At 39.4% G+C, this 25,680-nt stretch overlaps 3 protein-coding genes across 7 annotated transcripts in view; 2 read left to right on the top strand and 1 right to left on the bottom strand.

The window, feature by feature from the left end:
• adam8a (ADAM metallopeptidase domain 8a) lies at nucleotides 1–11,118 on the top strand. Of its 4 annotated transcripts, none has more exons than XM_044214693.1 (25): nucleotides 1–163; nucleotides 1,524–1,633; nucleotides 1,752–1,825; nucleotides 1,963–2,041; nucleotides 3,094–3,170; nucleotides 3,587–3,818; nucleotides 4,927–5,004; nucleotides 5,178–5,246; nucleotides 5,878–6,047; nucleotides 6,152–6,233; nucleotides 6,361–6,503; nucleotides 6,616–6,793; nucleotides 6,886–6,975; nucleotides 7,146–7,341; nucleotides 7,438–7,516; nucleotides 7,615–7,795; nucleotides 7,900–7,986; nucleotides 8,071–8,155; nucleotides 8,547–8,658; nucleotides 8,754–8,952; nucleotides 9,314–9,361; nucleotides 9,481–9,537; nucleotides 9,660–9,710; nucleotides 9,821–9,901; nucleotides 10,199–11,118. In XM_044214693.1, the coding sequence occupies exons 1-25, from the start codon at nucleotides 1–3 to the stop codon at nucleotides 10,241–10,243; spliced, it is 2,766 nt and encodes a 921-aa protein (XP_044070628.1). In that variant the 3' UTR covers nucleotides 10,244–11,118. The 4 variants fall into 4 exon arrangements, with proteins under 4 accessions (XP_044070628.1, XP_044070630.1, XP_044070631.1 ...); XM_044214695.1 differs by having other exon boundaries at nucleotides 33–170; XM_044214696.1 differs by having other exon boundaries at nucleotides 40–170; nucleotides 1,505–1,633.
• Nucleotides 11,119–11,178: 60 nt separating this feature from the next.
• Nucleotides 11,179–15,791, top strand: spef1 (sperm flagellar 1). The gene is made up of 7 exons (XM_044214704.1): nucleotides 11,179–11,401; nucleotides 11,637–11,748; nucleotides 12,330–12,477; nucleotides 12,676–12,721; nucleotides 13,856–13,940; nucleotides 14,033–14,138; nucleotides 14,559–15,791. Exons 1-7 carry the CDS (start codon nucleotides 11,293–11,295, stop codon nucleotides 14,670–14,672), a joined length of 720 nt encoding a protein of 239 aa, XP_044070639.1. The 5' UTR covers nucleotides 11,179–11,292; the 3' UTR covers nucleotides 14,673–15,791.
• Nucleotides 15,792–18,317: 2,526 nt separating this feature from the next.
• Nucleotides 18,318–25,680, bottom strand: part of erlin1 (ER lipid raft associated 1) — a 9,270-nt gene continuing 1,907 nt past the window's right edge. For both annotated transcript variants that reach the window (XM_044214699.1, XM_044214701.1), the window contains exons 3-12: nucleotides 25,582–25,663; nucleotides 23,796–23,842; nucleotides 23,644–23,705; nucleotides 23,414–23,539; nucleotides 23,204–23,277; nucleotides 22,376–22,434; nucleotides 22,105–22,196; nucleotides 21,859–21,948; nucleotides 21,656–21,735; nucleotides 18,318–21,043 (exon numbers count right to left, since the gene is read on the bottom strand). In XM_044214699.1, coding sequence (XP_044070634.1) covers nucleotides 20,858–21,043; nucleotides 21,656–21,735; nucleotides 21,859–21,948; nucleotides 22,105–22,196; nucleotides 22,376–22,434; nucleotides 23,204–23,277; nucleotides 23,414–23,539; nucleotides 23,644–23,705; nucleotides 23,796–23,842; nucleotides 25,582–25,663 — 898 coding nt within the window. In that variant the 3' untranslated portion in view covers nucleotides 18,318–20,857. The remainder of the gene's footprint in view (nucleotides 21,044–21,655; nucleotides 21,736–21,858; nucleotides 21,949–22,104; nucleotides 22,197–22,375; nucleotides 22,435–23,203; nucleotides 23,278–23,413; nucleotides 23,540–23,643; nucleotides 23,706–23,795; nucleotides 23,843–25,581; nucleotides 25,664–25,680) is intronic.

The following is a 25,680-nucleotide window of genomic DNA, read 5'->3' as shown; positions in this document are numbered from 1 at the left end:
ATGGTGCGTTGCCGCCACCAACTGGCCAGACTGAAATATGGAAAAAGTTATATCCACTCCAGGCAACCACTAACTATAATCGTCCATCGTGTTAACCAAGGCTGGATTACCAACAGAACAACTACCCCGGGCAGACCCTCGAGGGCCCCAGCAATGGCAATTAGTGTGTGGTAATTTGATTACATTTCTTTGATATTATGCACCACTAACTAACTTTAAACTTGACTGATAGTTAAAGGTTAAGGTCTTACCAGATTAAGGTATTGTATAGCCCTGTGTCAAAATCTCATAGCGTTAGTTATTCAGTTGATATTTTTGCTTACACTGTGGATATTCCTAAATCAATTTGTGTGTATTCAAATTATGCGCCCCACAGCTCATTTTTATGACCCGGGGTCCCACGTTAGTGCATTGATTTTTGCTATGACTTTAAAAACCTTTGGGTTTTTTTTTTGTTTGTTTGTTTGTTTTACTATTTGTTCTGTTTTTGATAGCCTATGTAAAAAGTAAAAACCGTGTAAACTGTTCGGTTCCACTGAACAATCCTTTAATTGTCAGGATTTGCAGCAGCCTAAAAGTATTACTTTTCCTCTCACAATGAGTAAGCTAACGTTACAGCAAACACATGCTATATTTACAACTCAATCTACACGTCCTGTTTACGGTGTACATTATAATAGCTGGCAAAAAGTCCGTCAAGATGATTCAGTAAATTGACTTTTTGTAATATGAAAACACCAGCCTTTGAGCTATTTTACCAGTAGATGACGACAAAGCTGGGCCTGCTGTCAGCTCAAGTGGATGTTTGATATTGGGTACTGGACATTTTTTTATAAGGATTTTACCGTAATTTAATACTATTCAAATCCATCTGCCCAGTAAAATCTGTCTACATGCAACTGTACTAGTGTTAATATAGCTTACTTTTGTTAGGCTATAGAAACGTCTGTGTGACCTATGAGTGCTAAATGGGAAAAATAGACTAGAGCCTATTGTTAATCGGGGGAAACAATGTCTTGAATAAAAAATAAAAGTTTCAAATAGACCTATAACCTCATAACAACTTGTGAGAATAACTGTGATGGAGGGAAAACTCAGGGCAGAGCCGATTTTCTCTTTTCAATAAACTGCTAAATTAACTTTTACACATTTTCTAACGAGGTTTATTACTTTAATCTCCGTAAAATGATGCCTGTAACTTAACGTTGGCTCACTCAGCACCTCCCACAATTCATATTCATTTTGTAAAGAACAACGTTTAACTTGTGACTCAGCCTCAAATGGTAATTGTCAGGATATTACACAGCAGAGAGGGGCGGAGAGCTGAAGATCCTCGCTATTTCACTCAGACTGCCAAGCACACAATGACACAGTCCGTTCGGTAGACCAACATGACGTATTCTGGATATTTTATATGGATTTTCTTCTCCTCATGGGGTAGCCTACGAGTTTTCTTTCTTTATTTATTTCTTTATTCTTTCTTTCTTTCTTTTTGTCTCATAAGATATCCCTGATACTTGCAGGAACAATTGCGGGCAGTGTGAGGACTCTACCTCATGTGATGAAGTACCAAACAGTGACACCCCAGAAGCTGAAGGATTCATCTCTCATTAATGATGCGGCTACACATCAGGTAACACACACTCTACTGTACTATTTTATCAGTTTATTTACTAAATTATTTTATGTATTTACTAAAGTCTTTTATGCTGTGTGTGTGTGTGTGTGTGTGTGTGTGTGTGCGTGTGCAGACATACCCTGATGTACTCCAGTACTCTTTGACGATCGCAGGGCAAAACTACACACTGCACCTGGAAAAGAACAAGTGAGAAAACCTGAAATGTCCTTATAGATTTTGACAGTGTTTTTAGTGTATTTAGTGTTTTTTTTTTTACAGATACTGCGCTTTCTTTCTTATCTGTCAATATTATTGACATTTAAAAAAAACTCTGTTCTTTTCAGAGATCTTGTCGGGAAAAACTTTTCTGTGACACACTATTCTGATCAGGGCACCCAAGTCAAAACTACTCCAGATCTTGGGGTATGTAGCTTTGCATTTTCACTACTATTTCGCTCACATTAACATAATCCCTGTATTTGTGATCAGCTTGCATTATAATGTGATATATCTTTTAGTTAGTTGAGTCTATCTGAGACAGATGCCTGTATTATTAAATTAGATTGTAAGATTTAAATGGATGCTCAATTGTAAGATACAATCTTATCTGTGATTATTTTCTGAGAGTATAGTATACTAGGCTTGATAATCAGACTGAAATGCCATTTAGTTTCACTTCATTCATTCTGTTTTAATCAGTGTATAAAGCAGATATGTGGGCGATTCAGAGGTCTTGAACCAGGCTTGTATATACTGCCAAAGACTTCTCTTACTATACGTGCTTAATGAATCAAGTACAGGATTTCCTGTGCCATCTGCACACCCAGTTCCAGTGGTTTTCTTACATTTGCTTTCCTGTGCTGTGTCTTTTCTGTAGTTTTGTAAAACGCTGGTGTGATTATTTTGTCGTCAGTCTAAAATATAAGTCACAGCTCTGAACTGTTAAATATAAGAAACGGGGTTTGTAAAATGCAGATCTTCCATTGAGAAGTTTAATCTTGAAATTTGACCTGCACTTATGGATACAGTATTTCCAAAATACAACACGTTTTATATTCAAGGTTCAAGGTACCTTTATACCTTTATATTCTTACCAGTCAAGTTTTTAAGGCTGTACAACACAAATAAAACACTCAGAAGTAAATAAATTCATATTTTACCATTAATTCCTACAGATCCCAGTCATCAAGTCCTGTTAGGCCAGTATTTTCTTCTTATGTCGCAATATCAGATGTCATGAAAAGTTTCTCAATTACCAAAGTTCCTCAATACGTGAGGTGACACTGGCATTGCAATTCTTGAGCATAATGTGGAAGAGGAATCGACATATAAGGTTAAGATTGTCATTTCATCTGACCATGACGCGTATATTATCTTCTTCAAACTAGACAACAGTTTTCCACTGTGCTTAAGAGAAAAATCAAAGTGTGAGTTTAAATCTCTCCTTCTGTGACATATAATGGATGTCTGTTCAGGTTCACTGCTACTACCATGGACACATTGTGGGAGCGGAGGACTCCTCTGCCAGCGTGGCACTGTGCTCAGGAATAAAGTGAGTAATGCTGGATTTTATCATCCTGTATCTCTAATTACAAAAAGATTATTGTGGCAAATTTAATTAAACCCATGATGATTTTGAACTGTGTGCCCAATCCAAGGAGAGGATCAGTCCCTCAGCATCCATTTCCTCCATCACGAAGACTATTAAGACTGCATGTAGCTGTGTGTCTGAAAACCTGTAACCCAATCAACAAAGGCCATGCAAACTTCTCTGATTAAAGCTGCCTTCTGTCTACCATAAAGACATTTCTGTTAGTGTCAATAGCTGTGGAAACTTGAAAGTATAATAAACAAAGGAAAGTCTTGTAATGAATTAAATTCAGCCCATCTGTTTGAGAGTTAGATTTGCTGAAGAAAAGAAAATGTTCTTTCCTCTGTCCACTCTGAAGTTCCTGTTTTGCAATACAGGGGGTTTGTGCGGCTCCACGACCAAATGTACCTAATTGAACCTCTGGCCGGCGCCGAGGCGGGACAGGTGGACGACAGGCAGAGCTCTGAAGCTCACAGTGACGGGGGCCTTCATGCTGTTTACAACTACAAACACCTGAGGAGGAAGAGGAGCTCCTGTTCCCATGGAAACACGACCACTTTCTATGATCATGGAGCTCATCCGTCTGGACTGTTCCAGCTCGGCAGTATGGTAAAGACACACAGCATGGACACATACAGAAACACGGTTCTGTATCATAATCATTATGTATCTGCATCAGATTTATGATAAAGAAACAAACACTTTCCCCTCGATATTTAAAAAAATCTAACAATATGAGAGCTAAGCTATGAGTTAAAATCATTTGAAAAGTTTTTGTTGCAATTCACATTAGCATTCCGTTTAGTATAACAAAGGGAATGAACAAAGGGGAACATGGTAAAAAAAATAGACAAGATGTAATGAGAATTTATACTCTTATTATGAATTCCTACTGTTTCATGCATGAACACTGCCTGTGCTTTAGCTAAAAATGCAAGATGATACTTTGTCTTTTTTATCTTTGTGTGAAAGTAACTATGAATTGAATTGTGCAGCTGAACAACTGCAGGTCAAATATTAGTCTCTGAGAGAGACAAAATATTCTGCGCAGCATGAGACCGTATGATTGAAATACTAATTTTAAGAATGGCATTCTCAGAGCCAGCAAGCGTGATAATCCATTCGCGAATGATTGAATATTGCAATAAAACTCCAAAAGAGCTGTTTTGTTGAATTCACTTTATTTTTCCACAACAAGGGAATAAGGAAGAGAGACAAAAGAGATAATTAATTAATATATATGGAAATTATTACCGGACGTGACTAGGGCTGTCACGATATCAGATTTCCACTTCACGATTATCACGGCCAAAATAATTCACAATATCGATATTATTGCGATATTTATAGAAAATTTGAAAAACGTTAGTTAGCTAAAAACTAGCTAAAAGCTAGCTAGTTTCACTATGTTTTCTGTGTTTTATTTGTTTATTTTACAGTATTTATTTTATCTTGTTGTATGTTGGGTATTTTATTCTATTTTATTCACTGTACTTTTATTTGCTGGATTATATTTAATGGTGGTGCGGATTTGTTTAAATTTTTGTTTTGCCTTTGTAAAGCACTTTGTAACATTGTTTTGAAAGGTGCTATATAAATACAGTTTTTTATCATTATTATTATTATTTAAAACTTGTGTCTAACCATAACAAACACATATGCGTGCACACACACTACAACAGTATTGCTGATATCGTCCACCTTTTGTGTCATTCAGAAAAGCAGAGCCCAGACCAAAGACCGTAAAGGAAAACCCAGGACAGTGGAGCTGGTTGTAGTGGTCGACCATGCGGAGGTTTGATTCCCTATTTTCCTTTCTCTGACTGAGTCTGTTATTGCAGATGTAGCCTATTAATGATAATGATCTTATGGGTGAAACACTTTTCCCCCTAAGAAGTAGATTGATTATCTTTAATATCTGAGATGCTGTTGATTGTATTACTAATTTAAATAATAATTTCTTTTTAGTATAAGAAGTATGGCAGTAAGAGGACAATAGAGGCCAGAGTGCTTGAAATAGCAAACCATGTGGACAAGGTACGTTTGTTTCTCTGTAGTCTCACAGTTAAAATGATTCAACCCTGTTGAAAAAAATCCACTTATCTTGGAAAACAATGAGCCAGGACCGTAAAATAAGGGCATTCTAAAGTGTAAAAGCTTAATTTTGTGTAATGTTATGCAATTTCCGTTCTGGGCTAATAAAGTATTCCATCTATTTTTACTAGTAATTTAGTGGTTTTTCACTGGCGGCAGATAAGGACTTACATTTTTCTCACAGTGAAGCACAGCCACGTGTAAGAAATCTGTCCTGATACTATTTGTTCTTTACTGACTGGAATCTGACCAATGAAATGAAGGAAACGTTCTCTCACTGTGAAAATCTAACTTTAACTGTGAATGCTTCACAGCTAAGCTGAAAATTTTCACACATATCCCACAATCCTCTTTGCATACTCTGAAAGAGTAGGGCCAACATGAATGCATCATCAGACAGCAATAGACCCAACAGTGGTTTCCTGTGACAGCATTATAGATGATGAATGTAGCATTACACGTTTGACTCCTTCACATTCATAAATACTGGTTTGAACTATTTACCTGATATTTACCTGAAGTTTTATGGTATTTTCCACTTTCCTGTTTGTACTAACATGCTGCTCTGTTTCAGCTGTATCGTCCCGTGGGTGTTCGTGTGATGCTGGTGGGTCTAGATATCTGGACATACAGAGATCAGATAGAGGTCAGCACTGATCCTGAGGTCACCCTTGGTCGCTTCCTCGAGTGGCGTCAGCGGAGCCTGCTGCCGAGGACCAAACACGACAACGCACAGTTCATCACGTGAGACACAGCTGTTTTTAATGCCCCACTAAATAGACAATGCCAAGATGATGTGTTAAGCTGTCAGTGCTGGTGTCTAAATGTTTTTCCTCTTCTTCATTCAGAGGTGTGGATTTTGATGGTTCTACTGTCGGCTTAGCCAACACCAATGCAATGTGCACCTCAAACTCTGGAGCTGTCAATGAGGTAAATATACTTTTTTGTTTAATAAATATAAAATTTCTGTGTAAAAATATAGAAATTCAAAGGAAATGAAGGGGAATTGTGTGATGTTAATTTCTGTTGGGGTTTTTTTTGTCTACTGTACACACAGGACCATAACACTAACTCAATAGGAGTGGCCTCTACTATTGCACATGAGATGGGTCACAACCTGGGCTTGTCCCATGATACTGGAAACTGTGTCTGTGGCTCCGTAATATCGAAAAGAGGCTGCATCATGGCCGAGAGTGTTAGGTAAGCTCAGATTCTCACTGCGCATAAACTCCCCCAAATCTACTGTCCTTAAACCTACAGTGAAGCTAATATGTACCTTCTCTTTTCTTGTTCTTGCTATCTCTTCTTCTAGCTCTGAGTATCCAGCACTGTTCAGCAGTTGCAGTCAGCAGCAGCTCAGCAGGTTCTTGGAGGAGGTCAACCCTGCCTGTCTGCTGGATACTCCTTCTGCTGATCGCATCTACGGGGGGCCAGTGTGTGGAAATGCCTTCCTGGAGCCTGGAGAGGAGTGTGACTGTGGCACCGCAAAGGTTTGTGCATGCCACGCTCGCACAGGGTGCATACACACAATCGCATAAACAAAGGAGACTGAATATTCTGCACCCCTCTGTTTGTCTCATAGGAATGCAAGAATCCCTGTTGCAATGCCACTACCTGCAAACTTACTGCAGGAGCCCAGTGTGCAGAGGGAGAATGCTGCCACAACTGCCAAGTAAGTAACACTCACTATGTGCTCTCTAGATGGAAAAAAAGTCACTCTGATGCTAATTGTGTAACAATATAGCTAGACACTGTCTGACTGTGCCGTCTGGCCGGTTATGTGTGAGTGTACGTATTTTAGTAGTCGGTGCATCACCATCTGTGTTTCTCTCCGATCTGCAGCTGAAACCGATAGGCAGCGCCTGCCGACAAAAAACAGGAGACTGTGACCTGGTAGAGTACTGCACTGGCTTCTCCGCCTCCTGTCCGACTGATGCCTACACTCAAAACGGCCTGCCCTGCAACCGTGGAAAAGGATACTGTTACAATGGACAGTGTCCTTCACGGCAGGAACACTGCAAGAGACTTTGGGGGCCAGGTAAAAGACCAGTGAATTACAGTTTGGTTTAGATGTGCTTCGATTCTGATACATCAAGACTCTTACAGCCATCTTGTGTGTTATGATCCTGTTTAGATGCTGAAGTAGCTGCAGATGCTTGTTTCTTCCAGCACGGAAACTGCAGAAAGATACGGTCTAGCAGATGTTCAAGCCAGTATGTAATCGAAAGCCAAAACAGCACTATAATAGCGCATATTAACAGTGTGGTATTGTTGGTTTGTGGGGTCACTGCTTTGTGGTTTTTGATTACAGAGATCAATCCTGTGGGACACTTTTCTGCTCGGGAGGTTGGGAGTTTCCAGTGACATCCAGGAAGTCCTTCTACAATGTAGGAAATGGAGACATATGCAATGAGGCAACTATGAATCCCGAAGATAACTACCCTGCAGATCTGGGCTTGGTGCCTACTGGTACCAAGTGTGGCAACAACATGGTAAGAAAAACTGCCCATGTTGCTGTTAATAGTTAGCATCAACAAAACCTCCAAATCTGCGAACTGTCACAATGTTCTCACAATTTCCTTTATCTATCTTTCAGGTATGCTTCAATCAACGGTGTGAAGACATCAAAAACATAAAAGTATACGGAACAAACGACTGCTCTGCCAAATGCAACAACCACGGGGTAAGAAATTTGTTAACCATGCAACACTTTGGAGCGCTGTAGAGCCATGACAACATGACTGACTGTGAGTGTGATCTCTGGCAGGTTTGTAACCATGAGAGCAAGTGTCACTGCGACCCTGGCTGGGCCCCGCCTTTCTGCGATGTACAGCAGTCGGAGCTGCCTGAAGGTATAGTACATGTAATGCTTGTCTTTCCACATATGTACGCACTGACAGTCAGCATCTGTGTATCTGCCTCTTTATATGCTTGACCTTTTAATGACCTCTCTGTCCTTATACTCTGTTTTTCACCAAGATTTAATGCTTGAAATAGATTTCTCATGGACTCTGAACACTTGTGCTCTGTTCTGATGAGCACAAACAAACAGTGATTTAATGGAATTCCCCCCACTAGTCTGTACAAATGCAGTAATGATGTTACAGAGCATTTTGTTTCCTGAGCGGGTGACATATGTTGTTACATGCTCATCCTTGAAGAATAAAAGAATATTGTCATAATTAATGGGTGTGTTTGTGTGTGTGTGTGTGTGTGTGTGTGTGTGTGTGCGTGTGTGCGCAGAGGGAGGTCTGGTGATGTTTATTGTGTTACTGGTGGTTGGCTTACTTCTGCTGCTGGTCCTTGTTATTGGGAGTTTGATGTGCTGCATCAAAAAAAGACGACCTGCAAAGAGGTACAGAAAGACGTTATTGTACATTGAGCCATATAGACAAAACTTCAAAATCTTGTCCATCTTTAATTGTAGCTTCTGTGTGTATTTCTTTATAGATGCCTCCAATCTACCTCAGGACAATCCAACCCGTTGTTTCAGTCAAGCGGTACACGAGGCAGCCCTCGTCTCGGGTCCACACACATCAGCCGGCCTATATTTGTGGAGTCTTCAGCCACTCAGGCCTGTAAACCTCTGTCCTCTGCTACTGCCAGACCACCTACTGGAGGACTGAAGCCCAGCAGAGCAGCTCCAGAGGTGAGCTTCCATTTCAGCAGAGTGTAGTGATACACCGGCACTAACACTGTATGTGTTAGCTTTTTATGTTTTTGTCTACATTAGACATGATATTTCCATCTGTGGCCCCTGTGGTTTGCATCTGAGACCATGTCATTGTGGAGATTGGATTTAAGTAACTGGCCCAAATTTGAAGCTACAGAAACAGCAAACATGTGCCTGCTGAAGTGTCCCTGAGCCACACACTGACAACCACTGAGCTCCAGGGATGCTATTCTAAATCATCAACAGGCCATTATTGTAATTAAGCTGCAAAAACCAGTAAAGATTATAGTTAAAAAAACACTAATCAAGCATTCACCTCTGTTTTTGTCCCTTACAGCCACCTAAGAAAGCACCAGCTGTACCTCAGCCATCAAGCATTCAACAGGTAATCTGATCTACAGTTTTGTCTTTATCTAAATGTAGCATTATTTCTATGTAGAATTGCAGTCCTTATTGTTTAGGTGTCTACTGTAAATAAACTAGTAAATAAATGTTTTTCTTTAGCTTGTAAGGACGTTCATGCAGCCACCACCAGTTTCAAGCAAGCCAATCTATACTGAGGTAAAACTGCATACAGAAATTGCCAATATTTCTTATTTTCTTTTCAAGGACACTCATTGTTTGATGTGTTAAATTATGTACATTCAACATTTGACATCTTTTTGGTCTGTTTTTTTTGTAAGGATAAGCCACGACCTCCATCCAGACCCCTGCCACCACTTGCAACAAAACCGGTAAGTGTCATTACAAGTCATTTACCCCCAATTTTCAAATGTTCACGTTCACACCTTTAACTGTTCTCACCGTTGCCACTTGTTTGAAATGTGAACACCTGCTCTCTTAGATCATGAAGCCAAAGCCTCCGATGCCTCCAGTGAAGCCAAAGCCCTCTGCAGTCCAGTCTCCACTGCCACACACTCAGCTGGTATGTATTCAGACAGCAGTCAACCGGACTTTCCTAAATCCTCCAAATCCTGGCAATGGGCATTCAGACATTCCTAATGTTATTCAAGGCATTCGCGTTTATAAAGACGTCTGTGGTTTTGGACATTGTCCCAACATAGCAGTGTAATGAGCAAGCAGTGGCTCAGTGTTAATGAGTTAGTAAGCACATAAAGTTCTCCTGGCCACCACTGAATAACTAAGAGACAGATAATATAAGAGTTTTGTGAGTTGTACTGAAGGAAGCTCATCAGTAGCATGTTTGTTACTTGTTTTCTAGCTTGCAGGGAGAGCTGCCCTGATGCCCCCCAGCAGGCCCAGATGACAGAGGGAATAATTCAGCCCGGTGTAAACACTGAGATCCTCTGACAGAGGACATTGTTGTTGTCCCACCTAGAAGGACCTAGAAATACTCTCAGGAGACACTCGTCTGCTTTGAAGTGGAAATAAGATCCACTGAAGGATCAGCAACAATAAATGACAGAGCTTTTCTGTCAATTATGGTCTCCCTGAGGATTACCGCCGTCTGTGTCTTGCTTATGTAAGCCTTCAGTATGTTGATGAAAACCTGAAACCGTGATTGACAGACTCAACGTCTGTGCTTTATAAATGACAAATGGCTGTGCTGCCATGAAGATGTTTTTTTGTTGTTGATTTTTTTAAGGGAAATGTCTCTCTGCCTTTATCCTTGGATATGTGAACACTTTAGGCAATTGCACTATCGATGCTCTAACTGTTTTACTAACAGTTACTGTTCCCTCACATGGTTTGGTACTACTTTTCTAAGATATAATTAAGGGATTTTAAAATGTTGCAACAAGGTAGGCACTTTACAGTTTTTTTAATTAGGGACATACCACAAAAGTTATGACTTTTACTTGAACTTTTTTGTACTAACTTAGGTATGCTTGACTTTGTGCGACTGAATTATTACATGCAGCTGTTTTTGTTTTGTGGGTTGACTTGATACATGTTGATTCTAATACTTCAAGGGATTTTATATTGTATATTCTATCTCACACACAGTCCTTCACTCATTATACCAATGCGTGTGGTCTTTCCATACAGTGAGGAGGATTCTGCCTTGATGTGTCAAACTGCAAACTTTGAACTGAAAAATGTATTTGAACCGTTCCTATTTATTGAGATCTTTTTTTTTGTCTGTAAAATGGAGCTTACAATAAAAGTGAATCACCACAATCAGTTTTTCAGTCTTTATATCCAGACGGTATAATCTGTGTTGCCATAGTTAATTAGCGGTCGCCTAGCAACGCCTTAAACACAACCAGTTCTCGAGGGAAGCTAACAAGCTAGCTCAGTGAAACAGTTTGGATCTTTGCAAGCTATCCAGAACCAGATGTTGCTGTAAGAATAATGGACCGAGAACTGAACGAAGAGGAACTGCAGGATTTCTACGCATGGATAGACAAAATACCTCTGTCCCGGCCCAAAAGACACATCACAAGAGACTTCAGTGATGGAGGTAACGTTACTTGACTTAGCTTTTTGGATTTGCTAGCAATCCACAGGGAGGCGGTAACTAAACAAGCAGCAGGAGTAATACGACCTCGTATAAATTTGTCACGTAGCTTAACTACTATCTCCAGCTACAGTCATTTTGTTTGGCTGTTTGCGTAGTTAAACAACTCAAATGTCTGTCTGTTTGTTTATTTCTCTACTTGTGAACTGACTCTGCCTCTCTGCTGAACCCTCTGTAGTGATGGCTGCAGAGGTTGTGAAATATTTCTTCCCAAAGCTTGTTGACCTGCACAACTATATTCCTGCAAACTGCACTCAGCATAAGCTCAGTAACTGGAACCTTCTCAACAGGCAAGACACCAGTCACTTTGTATTTATTTGTTTATTTAAATTTCATGTACGGATCTAATGAAAGTGGCTGCACTCATGGACTACTGGATATAGGCTGCATGAAGGACACACAGCCACTACCAGAAAAATGTTACCCCTCAATTGGAAAGATTTCAATTTTCACAATCTGACTGTTAATATGTCCACATCTCCCCAGAACATTCGTACACAAACACACACTCAACAAAAAGTTGCAATCCCAATTGATATATCTTAATGACAGTAACTGCTTTAGTTTTTGCTTTTCAATAAAATTTTGCTACAAACACTGAGGCAGAACATTTGTTGAGCACTGCCATGGGCCTCTGCATCTGGTCGTGAGAACAAATCCAACACACCCACTCGTCCTCTCCCTGGCCGCTGACATGGCACATAGCCAGCTACAGATTTATTGGTCTTCTTCACTGTGAACACACTGGCCCCTATGGTGTTTGTCATCACCGTGCATCATCAAATAAATCACTTTCAATCTGCTACTCCTATTGTAACTAGTTTTGTCAATTAGAAACATCTGTAGTTTTTATCTCTTTTCCTGTGGTCAGGAAGGTGTTTTCCAAGCTGAACTTTCATGTGCCTGAGGAGACAGTGAAGAGGATTGTACTGAGCACTGCAGGAGTGATAGAGCCTGTGCTGAGCGCCCTCAGGGAGAAGATAGACAAGAAACTGGAGCACACTACAGAGAATATGCTGGTGTGTACTGTATGTTTATGCATGTGTGTGCTTAGAGACATACATACTTTTTGTCTGTTTGAATGCTAATTACAAAATATTAATTACTGTGCTCCTCTCTCTTCCATGTGAATCATAAATCTGGCCTCAGTATATGTGAGCAAAACATTGTAGCTAGAAAAATAACCACATTTTGAAAGATTTTTCTTTTGAACTCAGGATTTGGAATACTGTGACACCAGGGATCAGGAGAAACCTCATACAGGTAGAGTAGCTATTCTGTTATTGCATTTACACAAACCCTAACATACCTTTCATTTCTGTACCAACAAACACAATCCACACATTTGTAAAAACTTTATCCTCTGACCGATATGTCTGTTATCATATTGGACCTTACGTCACTTCACATTACAGGAAGGTGATTAACAGTTCTGCAGAAGTTAAAACAAGAACGGACTTATTCGGTGAAATAGAGAAATCAACTGGATTACAGAAACTACTGAATTAACAAGAATGTGATGACTGTTTGACTTCATGCCTTTGTGCGAGATATAACCTTATGTTAGTGTCGTCTGTGGAGTGTATGCTGACACAATCAGTCTGTAACCCTGACTGAAGCTGCAGAGTCCAAAATGTGCCTTTTTTTTAGCACAGGGAGGGAAGTGAGTGTAATTTTAGACTATGTTTAATAGTGCTGTATCTACTGGTCAGCTGACAAACACAAAAACAGTATATTAAAGACACACTGAGGTGTTTTTTGTGTCTGTGGCTGTGAAATATTTTTCCAAGAGCTTCCTGCCTTCTCTTGCCTATCTTGATATTGTCAGCATTTGTGCCCTGCTAACAACTCTTGGTTCATGCTAATCTGTCCCAGAGATAGCAGTGGCCACGCAGAGACACAAACATACCTACATTTAACAGCATCAGACAGGACTGATTAGAGAATGCCGCGACCTTTAGGGAGTGTATCGGTGACGTGCCTCTCTTCTGTTTCTCACACCTCATCTGTCCCTGAACCCAGCATGTAAAGCTGACCTCAGAACAGCGCTTCCTCCTCCCTCTGCTCTTTCCTCTTCCGTCTACACCCTATCCACTATCAGACACGCAGCTGAGGTCCCCATATCAGCTCCCATCATCACCAGATGGCCGTTATCACTGGCCTGAGCTCAGCACTGCTGGACCTACAGGCCTCCTTATTTTTCTCTTTCTCCATCTTCTAATCTTACTTTCCTGTTCCTCCCTGTTTCTACTTAAAGCCATCACCTATCTACCTCCTGTCCTCCTCCCTTTACCCTAGTTGTGTCCATAAGATTTATTGGATGAAACTCTGAGTTTTTAGTCATGTTATGTTCCCATTATAGTTGGAGAAATGTTATTTTTGTTTTGTTGTCTTCAGAAAATCATCAGACCAAAGCAAAACTTCTGGCTCAGCTGGCAGGAGAAGAGATGAAAAAAGACGAAAAGAGCAGACTAAAAAACGGGTATGACTAAAATGTTGCTTTTAATGTGAATTAAATGAATCAGTTGCAGTGTTTATAATAATAATGTGTCTTTTTTTTCTTTCTTTTTTTAGTAAACAGCAGCACACAGCCCAGTTTTACTCAGACATGGACCCTACTTTCCGACTAATCCTGCATGAAAAAGAGCAAGCTGTCATGGCTTTGCAGGAGACTGTGGAGGTACACACACACACACTTGAATCCGGGAAACACTTGGCTGGCTGGAGGAACATACAGAATCATCTTCCGTTTTAATGTCCTGTAGGGGAAGAGCTTTGTCGTACAGGCATACCACCTGTAATATTGTTACAGATGTGTGTGTGTGTGTGTGTGTGTGTGTGTGTGAGAGAGAGAGAGACATTTAGGTGTGTGTGATACATATGTGTCATAAGCTGTGTCAGCAGTGGTCAGTGAGTCAGTATCTACTCAGCGGATATAACTTTTTTTTTGTGGCCACATCTGCATGTTAAGAAAGAGGCATGTGCAACATCTCCATTTACCACTTTAGGAAGTTCTCATCAGTTAGATCATTCAGTTTTAAAAATAAACCTCCCCTAGTTTACCAACATCCTCTTTGTGTGTGTGTGTGTGCGCGTGTAGATCCTGCAGATGAAAGTGAACAGGTTAGAGCATCTGGTTCACCTGAAGGACATGCGTATTGAAGATCTGATGCGGCATCTGGAGACGTACAAAGCAAAAGGCAATACACGCTGATACAAACATGTACACCAACAATATGTAACACACATTGACACACAGAGAACTGGTTATAGTAGCACTGAGTTATAACCCTGTAACATCAACTCCAATAAACTCTTACTTTGTTAGAAATGTTAGTCAAGGCAGAGGATCAGTTCTGAGATTATTGCCCTACAAGCTAAAATGCATCAAATGCACCAGTGGGATTACAGATGTGTTATGTTTTGATACTGTCTTGTTTTCTAAGTAAAGGGTGTTTTTGTGATAAAAGTAAATCAGGGGTTTGTTCAGTTAATTCCCATTAACATCAGTAGTTAGTATCTAAGGAGATTCTACTGTAAATGGTTTATCAGCCTGTTTTGTGAGAGTCTGAGTTGTTTGTTTAATATTGTTAGTTAGTTAATATAGTTTAAAATAGTTTGTAGAATGTGTTTGTCATAGTGTTTGTGTATTTACACTCTTCTTTAACCTACTCTGCTTTTACACACCCTATGATGTCTGACTGCCAAGTGCTCAATAAATCAACCACTTCAACTTTCCACATTGTCTTTTTGCATATGAGCAGAGTGTAGCAAATAAGCAGAGTAGAGATCTGAAGCATTGATTACATGCAATATGAGGTTGTGACTTTCTTCCAAGTCTAAAATGATATCATTCATTTTCTATAAAACTCTAGTTCCTCTTTAGGTGTGAAGATTAGTCAAAGATCAAACGCAGCTATTAATGACTTAATTTTCCAGTTTCAAGTGTTGGCTTCGGAATTAGTGTACGATGAAGTTGACAGATGACCAAATATAGTAAAGCATTGCTGACTCTTGCTGAGCTATAGCTGATCTTCTCCAACTGCCTGCTGCTGTGACTGAGTTCTGTTGTGTTCATACCACCTAATCAATCACCATTATCAAGCTTGAAACAATATAACACTGAGGTACAAATCTTACATTTTTTAGTATTGATTAAACATCTTTCATCACTCCAAGTAATGTAATGCTGTATTTTAATGTAATGCTGTATTTTACAGTATACAGTGTAAATGTGGGTTAGGCTGATATACCAGTTTGCTAGCAGGCCACGCTGCATTGTCCAACAGCAATATGAATGAAAAGTCTGCAATAAAATGTCATTGTGTTTCAACATTTGTTTAATTTCATTTTTGTCTTAATGTAAAGCAACATTTCCCATATCCCAGTTAATCACTATGCCTCCCACTGCTGCTAATCCACCATATCATACATAATTTTAAAAAACATAATAAACATAACAAATAAACATTCAAAAGATTTTCTCACTCTGACAAGGTGCAGTTAATTAAAAAATAAATGAACTTATTTATTAACAATACATTTTTATTGAAAGAGCGTGACACATATTTATATATAATCCACCCAACATTGACATCACAAATATAATAAGTGAGGTCAAACATAAAAAGTTTTTTTAAGAAACCAAAATATTCATATTGGCATCAACTTTCAAAGAAGTCAAGCCATAGAATAAAGTATATTTATATTAAGTATAAAACTACTGTAGTACAGTAAAAGTTAGCAAACAACATCACTGCAATGCAACTGACATGCTAGCCAGCCAAGATATGCTAGCACTAGTGAGTAAGAACAACTCTCCTAGCTTCTTTCTATTTTGTCTATGCTGGGCCATTTGCTCCCCACTGGCATTTTGTTCTCAGGATTGTACATCATATCATTCGATAAAGAGTTTTGTTGAAGATGGGAATAAAGCTCAGTCGCTAACAGAACAATAAGTTCACATAGTTTATTTAAAAGCCATATTTGTACCATCGACTCCTGTCTGCAAACAATTCCTCTTTTGTGGAGCAGCTTATACTCCAATAGAGTAGGTTAAATAAAAGTGGATGGTGACACACAGCTTATCAGCTACGACAGCTTCCTCCATTTTGGACTCTCTGGCTCTCTGTTCCCTCAAAGGTCAGCACTGTTAACACGGCTTGCTATAGGTCAACGCAAATTTACGGGTCAAAGTTCACCAAAGTTGAACATTGAGTGGATTTACTTCATCCCTACGAAATTTACCGTGAAATTTAACAGTTTTGCACAGTGTGACCAGGCCTTAACTCAAGGTAACCTGAAGTCATCAGGGTTATCTTCCCGGAACAAAGCTCCTTTCAGAGCCACAGAAGACATAATACAAGTGTTTTCACAGGCTCAGTAGTCCTCCTCATGATGAGTAAACTGACCTTTCAGAGCCTGACCTGAGTAATGACTACAAAATCCATCCTGAGGATCACAACCTGAGGAGGTCAAAGCCAAGAAATAGCAAAGCTAATGCTCTTTGTATGAGTGTGTGTATTGCACCAACACACACACAGCTTAGGAATGTGTGGAAACTGCAGAACAGAGCAGCTATTGATGATGGGGCTGACTGCTGCTGATGAATCATATTCAGTATCACACTGCTGTTAGGGGACTAGATTTAAGGCCCCTCAGAGATGAGGGACCACACCCTTGTGTCTCTGGGCAGGGACAGATCCAGGGAGGATTCAAGGCTAGACGGATAATGCAGGATCTGATGATCAAGGACAAAAGGAAGGAAAGAGAAGTGCTGGCTCATCGAGGAAGCAGCGAACCTGACCTTAACCCCACTTCCTGGGAGGGAGGGCTTTAAACTCACTGGCTCTGTACCCCTGACACCAAATCAGACCACCCTTTAAAATGAGCACAAACCACCAGACATCCACAAAAAAAAGTTCTGTAAACACGACGAGGATGAGTAAAGTTTATTTGCACTCACAAACACGCTTGATGATCGTATTTCTCAAATCCTGACATCAGGAAAAACCAGATCTGGGGTCAGACTAAAACTAAACACCCTCCCTCAGAAAACAAAGACTGATGGTTTGGCTTTGAAAGGATGCCAGAGATCTCTGTTAGGACTGAGAGGTCATAAGAGGAAGCTATCCTTCATCTGGTCATTCAGGCAGTGGTCACACACACTTTGAATGCTTCCTGGAAAGCCTTTGTGAACAGCTGACTGGCCTTGCGGTTTAGAGTCAGTCTCTTGGGATGCCCATTTTACAAACTCAACAACTCAGGGGCTATATAATGGATTGTGTTTATATATTCAGTAAATGTTAAATTAATCACCTTGTGTTGCCACAAACACATAGCCATTCAAATAAGTGACTAGCCAACACACAAGCATAAAATATTTGGAATTTTCTTTTACAGTCAAAATCAGAGACAAAATCCAAACACACAAAATGTGTGCATGTGTAGTTTAAGTGTCCCACAGAGTATGGGAACTTTGAGTGCTGAGATTCACACAGTTTTCTTCTTGTTAATATGTTTGATTTCAACAATCTAAACTTTTTCTGCAACTACAGACATTTTTTCCACATTTTCCACAAACTCGCTTTTCTCATGTAGTTTTTTCACAGCTTTACCTTTTTCTAAACATCATTTCGCAAGCTCACTATCTTAATAACCCTTATTTGGGCCCATAAGTTGGTCTTTATTCTTCCGTTTTGCTTTGTTAAACTGATTTTATTTATCTTTTAAATCACCATTCAACTGGGGCTCAGTGATTGAACCAGAGAACTCAGTATTTAAACATGGTGTTAGCTCTCCTCCTGTTGGCATTTAAGTGTACTACAAAATGTCCACACAAATCAGCACAGGGAGAAGAAAAGGTACCAAAATAGGTTTTATTTTACATAAGAACATTGTCAAAACTTGAAAACATTTTGCATATAAACCTTTTAAAACAAGGAGACAATGTCTGAATTTCACAGATTGTACAAAATATTGACAAAAATTATTTTCATGAGTGATTCTTACTCCTCTTTTGCATCTTTATTTGAACCCACCACCAAAGCAAATTCAGAGTGCAGCCTTTAACTGCCATTCGGAGGTCAAGTAAACATCAAGACATCTTCCAAACACTAGTAGTGTCAACTGCTAGTTCTGTCTTTCTCAGGCAGAGTCTATGAAGAGGCCGCACAGTACGGTATGCACATCCAAGCTCTTAAGAAGTCTCACGTTTAAGCTTTTTAGTTTCTTATTAAGGCTTGAATTCTGAATAGTGGAAGTATTTCCATATTTCTGAAACACAGAGCTGAACAAAATCCAAAATCCTAAACACACAATAAAATCTAGCACCAGCTTGCATCTTGTTTAAGCCCAAGCTTTATCAGCATTCATCTTTAAATAGAACAAAGCTTGTTTTTGTGTAGTACTGGAACTCACATCGTCACACAAAACTGAGGTTAAACAAATTCTCACTAAGTGCAAGTTACTGTCATAATTAAGAGCTGTGTGCTGCTTGTGTTGCCATTTAAAATCCTTGAAATTATCTTGTTTAGCAAAGATTGAAAAACTTTGCAGTCCATCAATTCTTGAACTGCAGAAAAAAGTTAACACTAACAGTGGAAAGGAGCTTTTGTTTATATTATTTTTACTTTGACAGACCAACATCCTCATAATATTCAATGTCACAGACACCTATTGTAAATAGATGGTGCAATAAAAATATTTGCAGAAGACAGATTCTGGTTGACGGTGGTGTATTTTTAGGCAATGGACTTTCATTTGAAATTAGAGCTTTGCTTATCCTCAAATCAAATAGGCTAGTTATTTTCTTGTCTCAAAACTTCACTTTTCCAACTCGTGTATCACCAGATTAAATTAACAGATTTTAATATACAGCATACATGCTAATTGTTTTTTTTTTCCTGGCACAATTGTTGATTTTGACTTTTTAAGAGTGTAAGCTCTGTCCAACATCGAGCAGCTATTTTACTGAAATAAAAGTTAGTCTCCTGAGAATTTACATTCCAACCACGTCTGAATAAGCTGTATGACAACACAGTTGGCAGATAATAGCAGGCACTAATAATCTGAATCAAGCCACTACAAACTTCCACATGCATGGCCCTGATCATCAAAACCAGATGGAGGAAAGAAAGACTGGACTTCTTGACAAGGAATACAAATCACAACTTAGTGGCACTATTATTTAACTGCTTTATTGTGACGCTCCACATACTAATCAACTTTTAACTATTACTCAACTTGAATTAGCTTTTAGAAGAGAAAATCTGAATTTCTATTACCAGTAGAACCTTTTCCTCAGTTGGCTTCACAGTAAATGCCACAGCAGGTCTTAGTACAGCATCTCAAGTCTTTCTGTGGTGGCTGCACTCTCAACCACAACTAATAACAGCAACTATCACCAAACTAATAGAAGATAAATGACATTACTACCAATCTGACACCACTGTATATTTACTATAGAAACTGAACACATGATGACAGCCCTCCAACTTCAAAGACTTGAGTATCTGTAGAATAATATCAAACTGTATGCATGCCCAGGTAAAAATTTAACAAAGTCAGGCCACTTATTTCTAGAACGCTATCATTTAAAAAAAATCTTTCACAGCTCATTTTTCATGTGTGTTTGATTTCAGACAACTGGAAATGTAGGTGGGCTCCATGTGATGAACGACTCAGCCGAAAACAACCACACGTATAATGCTCAAACAACTGTATATATCCTGTCGTAACCATTTTAAGTTCATCCACAAGCAGCATTTGATATTAGGTGTGATTAAAACTGTCCTCACACTGACTCGTGTTGAGAGAGAAGAGCCAACTAGTGATTTAGTGTAAGAGAAGATGGCACAGAGATGACCTACCCATGTTACACACTTACACAAACCATCCCGCTTTTAATTAGTGTCACCTGTCAAGAATCCAGTTCAGCCAAACCAGAAATTAATTCTCAAAAATCAGTAATTTTCATCACAAATCACTCCTCTTGCATACAATAAACAAAATGAATGCAGATCCAACAGCAAAGTTAAACACTGCACTGGTTGCAAGCACATGTAAATTAGGGCGACTACTTGCTGTCGCCTTCCCAGGCATAAGCATTTATTATGCTTTTAATTTTTAACTATGTCATCATTCTCATTCCTAAAACTCGCTAAGAGTGGAAGGTAAAAAAAAAAATTCCCTTTTATCTTGCCTACCTAGCTCTCACTTTTGTATGTCCTGAAATGTTCCCACTCATTCTTTGCCATTTAGATTTAAGACTGCAGTGTGTTATTCGCCACACTAGCTGCAAAGCTTTCCCACCCAGTATCTTCAGTTCAGTGCTCTCCACCTCACAGACAAGACAAGTTCTCATCAGCTTCTCCTGTCCTGTGCAGAGGCAGAGCGGACTCACTGCCCCTCCGCTTTAAGCAAGTCTGCTTGAGCATTGGGCAGATTAGCAGGGTGCACAGACTTAGGGGGGCTATTGTTTCCCTCTACAAACATGTTAGGGATCTCCTGGCCAAAGTAGATCTTACTGTTAGCTGCTATGGCCTGGTACTTCATCAGCTCCAGGTACTCCGGGGTTAACTTCAACTGTAAAGATTAGCAGAAAAAACAGTATTAGATTAATGCTGGGTCATTATCATTGTTTATGACAATACTGGCGTGAATCTTAATGTGACCTGACAATGTACGGCATGGCTAAAAGCAAATGTAACATTGTTGCTGGCTCGGCTGTAGAGGATTTGGTTCCAAAAAAGGAGCAAATTCAGTAGTGTGGAAGTGGTTGATGTGCAATACAGTCTGCATCCATTTAAAGTTAGTTTAGAGTTCCTGCTGTAATTACGTTAGTCATGTGTCTCATGCAAATATTTAAGGAGACATTTTTATTGGCCCCCCAGTTTGCATTAACGACTACGATCAGAGAGTTATTTTAAAGGGGAGCAGAGAGGCACAGCTCTGCCTCTGCCAACACATCCTGTGAATCCACCAGATTATATGAAGAAGAATATGTGGGTTGGCTGTATAAATCTGACTACACCAGCTGAAAATATGTTATTACAATTCTATTATTACTAATATATTGTAACATTTATATTGTAGCTGACACAAAAATACCTCGCAATATCGTGACATTATTTGAAGGCCATTAGATTAGATGTTGTATGTGTGTTTATGTATGAAACTATCATCACCATTTTTTACCTTGTTTGCTTCAGCAAACTTGGCAGCAGTGTAATATTCTGCATCAGCCTTAGCCTTCTCCCTCGCCAGGAAGGCAGAATCTGAAACAAAGAAGACAGTGTTGAATGAAATAGACACATGACAGACCAGTTCACCAGAAGCCACCGCATACAGGATCACATGAATCCATCTCGCAGAAGATAACTGAAAGCAGTGAGGCTGACCCTCTATTTCAGAGATCCTCTTCTCCGTCTCTTTCTCCATCACCTTCTGTTGGAAATGGATCTCTGCTACCTGGGCCATTTTCTGAGCCTCTGTGGGACAGAGAAACATGAGCTTTAAGGAAGGTGGAGGTCGATAGCAGTGTTACACATGAGTGACTGAACGAGGGAAACTGCTAAAATTGTAATGATGTCCATGCAAATGAAAACCAAGTTGGCTTATTTATAGTAAAACACCATCATATTTACCAATAATGGCCTTCTTCCTTTCAGTCTCTGCTTCCTTTTCCACCACCTTCTGAGTCTGAACTGTTATTAACAGACGAGTCTTCTCTGCTTCCCTGCGCGCACACACACACACACACACACACACACACACACACACACACACACACACAAAAGGTTCTTGCAAATATTTTCTTTTCTGTGTGGTCTTACTTGAACCGAGTGGGTGGGTAACAGGAGAGAATTTGAAACATGCACAAAGACCATGCTAGGAAGTACAGATTTACAAACTCACATGAGTTCAAAGTTCCTCCTGATAGACTCAGGGATCTTTGGCTTGGTAACACGGACTGCCTTCATCAGGATGTTGAAACAGTGCAAAGAGAAAAAAAAGAGAGAAAAAGATAATAAATACATTTTTACAGAGAGCAGATGACTGGTTATCAGGCTAGTTAGAATTGGTCTACTGGTATCCGTTCAGAATTTGAGCAAAAGACTGAATAGGAGGGACGTTTTAGCCTCGTTCACATCCGTCACCTACAACTGGTTAACTAATGGGATGATGTGATGGTTGTGTTTTTAATGTGTTTCCATTTTCCCCAATGTATTTCTTCATAGCAGTACATCAATGGTCCTCCTTCAGGAGCGGGTGTCATTAAACAACAGCAGCAGAGAGTAAATTGGCACTGGCTCATAGCTCAAGCTGGATTTATAGTTGGCGCTTGGGGTTAATGGCTGTCCCGCTTTCGTTCACTGTGATAGAGAGCGGTGATCGCGGTGAGTAGAAGGTTTGCTGTGTAAATGGCTTTGCTAGATGTGTGTCACTGACAAGGAGAAGACTCTTTCTTCACTCTGGCCCTTGCGTGTAATTTTTGAGGAGGTGCACGTCTACAGCAAAACAGCTATAGCTTATACATACTCTGTAAATTGTAACTACGCCATAACCCCAGTATGAACAACTATAAATCCAGCTTCAGTCTTCAAAAGCCTTTGCAAACTTTTTAATTTGTAACCAGCCTTGAGCAAGCCAGACTCTTCTAGCTGTCACTGTGACTTGAATTCCCGTCTTCCTGCTTACTGTGCCCATCTACTGTTTAAGTTACATGAGTATGTGTTTAAATACCTGTATTGTAAGTCCAGGTGCCATAACAGTAAGATCTTTCTGCAATGCAGTCTTCAGGTTCTCATCTATAATGTCTGCAAGACAAAAAACAGCAGCCGTTTTAATACACAACATGCTGTGCATCACATTCAAGGAATTTCAGGAATGAACACACAGCAAGTTGCCTTCTATGTATTGCATTCAAATGATTTATTACAAAAGTGTACCCACCAAACAACTCAATGTAGACCTCCTGTAGTGTGTGTACACTGCAGAACTGGTTGAGTTCGTGGTGAATCTTGTTGAAAATTAGAGTTTTGTCATAATCAGCAGTGTAGTTCCTCACAATGTCCACCACTGCAAATAAATGAACAAAAGTTATTGTGATGCCAAGCAGCTGGCATGTTAATGAGTCAACCAAATAAGGAACTTGCAATGAAAGAAATTAGAACATTTTGTACCTGCTGAAGAGACCAGCATGTTAACAACTTCTATCCTGTCAAAATAGATCATCACACCACCACTGTGAAGAAAACACATACCTGTTAAATACATAATCATTTTCATGAATGGATCATTTTCTTAACAGCTACATCAATAAGCTCAGTCTTACCTTGTGCCACAAGGCACATTCTTGATCTCATCAGTTTGGAGTGTAGTCTGAAACCCAAAAATTCAAAACATGATCAGACAACGATCAACATTATTCTCCTACTAAAAGGGTCCTTTCATGAACGTGTATCTGGACTTGACATGATAATTTTTCCAAGTTGTAAGTTCCTAGTTGTAAAAGTATGTAAGACTAGATAAAGTAGTGCACGCTTGTTTTATGTTAACCTGTGTCTATAATACATACAATATGCATAATACATACATCACATATTAACTTCAACTTTAATGTTAGTTCATTCTTGATCTTGACAAAATAATCTTAATTCAAGTTAAATTAAGTTCAATCTTAATTTAGGTCATGTGATGACAACTGAACCTTCTCCTGGACGACTGAGCCGCGACCGTGAGATGCAGTTGAAAGCTCGGGGGGAAGAAGCTAGTAATTGGACCCTGAGTTAAGATTATTTTATTTAACCTTACTGTTGATGTTCCATCTCATATACAGGTTGTGGCTACTGCAAGTTTTAAAAAAATATTTCCTTTCATATTTATGGCATTTTGCCTTTCATGCAAACAAAAGGTAATAATGGATTTAATATTAATTTCAATGGATTTAAGAGTTAAAAGGTGGAATTGTTGTGGTTATTTTCTTTATGGAACAGATACTGTTGTGCTGGTCACAGCTAACAGGGATTCAAAATAAATGAACAAATAAAGGCTACAACCTAATTATTATTATTATTATTATTATAATATGTAAGCTCAAATAATATGAAAGGTTGATCAAAAATATCTCTCAGTGACATAAACCCTACATAATTGAGGGGTGTATTTAGCTTTACACACTCTACTTAGCCATTAGTAATATGAACCAAAAGTTATATCTTTATTAAAATAAAAAGAGTTTTCTTAAATTAATTATATTTTTAAGACAAATTCAAAGGATTGTATTCTAAGCGTATTTAGTAGTACAACAAATGGTGCATAAACTTTGGGCATTTTCACACCTATACTTTGTTTGCTTTGGTCCAAATCTGTTGATGAGTTTGTAAACTTGGGAGTGTTTTCCCCTTGGTCCGGTTTCTTTTCACACAGACAAAAATCTAAGCGAACCAAAATGCATCACTACAAACCACATGAGAACGCCCGCTCCGCTTATTGATCAGATGTGTCTAGGGCGGGAGCAAGAAAGTAAATACAGGAAGAAGGTCGTGTGTTCTGGACTAGTGCATATTTCTGTGAGAGAAACATTGCTTTGCAATTTAACATGGAGCAACGACACAGTTGGCATTTGCTCATAACCGTAGTAATAATCTGAGCAATATACCAGGCAGCAGAATGCTGAATGCACTTTGAGAAAACGTCTTGAAAATACTATACTGCTTCACATGCAAAGAAGACGTGCAGTCTTCAGACTACTGAGCAGAACACGGGAGCTAATATTTAGCATGTACAACGACATGCTAACCGTCAACATGTTAAACCGAAGACGTGTTCGGTAAGTGTGATATGTTAATGGTAGTTTATGGTAGTTGGGCCGGATCGAGGTTGCATCACGTTCCCACCACAAAAGAACCGCTCCAGGCTTAGTTTGGGACCGGACCGTGACCACCTCTTCTCAAGGGTTTGATAGACAGCTTTCACGGTAGCCCAAACAAACCAGACAAACCAGAGAAACGCATCAGGGTTTATTTTAACCTATCCAAACAAGTTAGGTGAGAAAGCATCCTTACATTCTACGTGCCTCTGCTAAAAGTCCAAGTTCCAGGACTGAAAGGTGAGTTTACCTGCACTGATCTGTAGGTGGTAATGAAAGGCAGCATGATGTGATATCCAGGACCATTGGGAGAAGTCAGCAATGCCCCACCCCTGAAACAAATACAGAC

This window comes from Siniperca chuatsi, linkage group LG11, assembly GCF_020085105.1.
Source record: "Siniperca chuatsi isolate FFG_IHB_CAS linkage group LG11, ASM2008510v1, whole genome shotgun sequence".
In the NCBI taxonomy this organism is placed as follows: Eukaryota; Metazoa; Chordata; class Actinopteri; order Centrarchiformes; family Sinipercidae; genus Siniperca; species Siniperca chuatsi.
Note: the sequence above shows the minus strand (reverse complement) of the source record. Positions and strands in the feature narration are given on the sequence as shown.

Excerpts from the sequence above, each read along its gene's own strand:
- spef1 (XM_044214704.1), top strand. The coding sequence starts at position 11,293 with ATGGACCGAGAACTGAACGAAGAGGAACTGCAGGATTTCTACGCATGG. Across the intron at positions 12,478-12,675 it reads ACACTACAGAGAATATGCTG|GATTTGGAATACTGTGACAC; the intron begins GTGTGTACTGTA and ends TTTTGAACTCAG. Across the intron at positions 14,139-14,558 it reads CTTTGCAGGAGACTGTGGAG|ATCCTGCAGATGAAAGTGAA; the intron begins GTACACACACAC and ends GTGCGCGTGTAG.
- adam8a (XM_044214693.1), top strand. The coding sequence starts at position 1 with ATGGTGCGTTGCCGCCACCAACTGGCCAGACTGAAATATGGAAAAAGT. Across the intron at positions 164-1,523 it reads GGCCCCAGCAATGGCAATTA|GAACAATTGCGGGCAGTGTG; the intron begins GTGTGTGGTAAT and ends TGATACTTGCAG. Across the intron at positions 3,819-4,926 it reads TGTTCCAGCTCGGCAGTATG|AAAAGCAGAGCCCAGACCAA; the intron begins GTAAAGACACAC and ends TGTGTCATTCAG.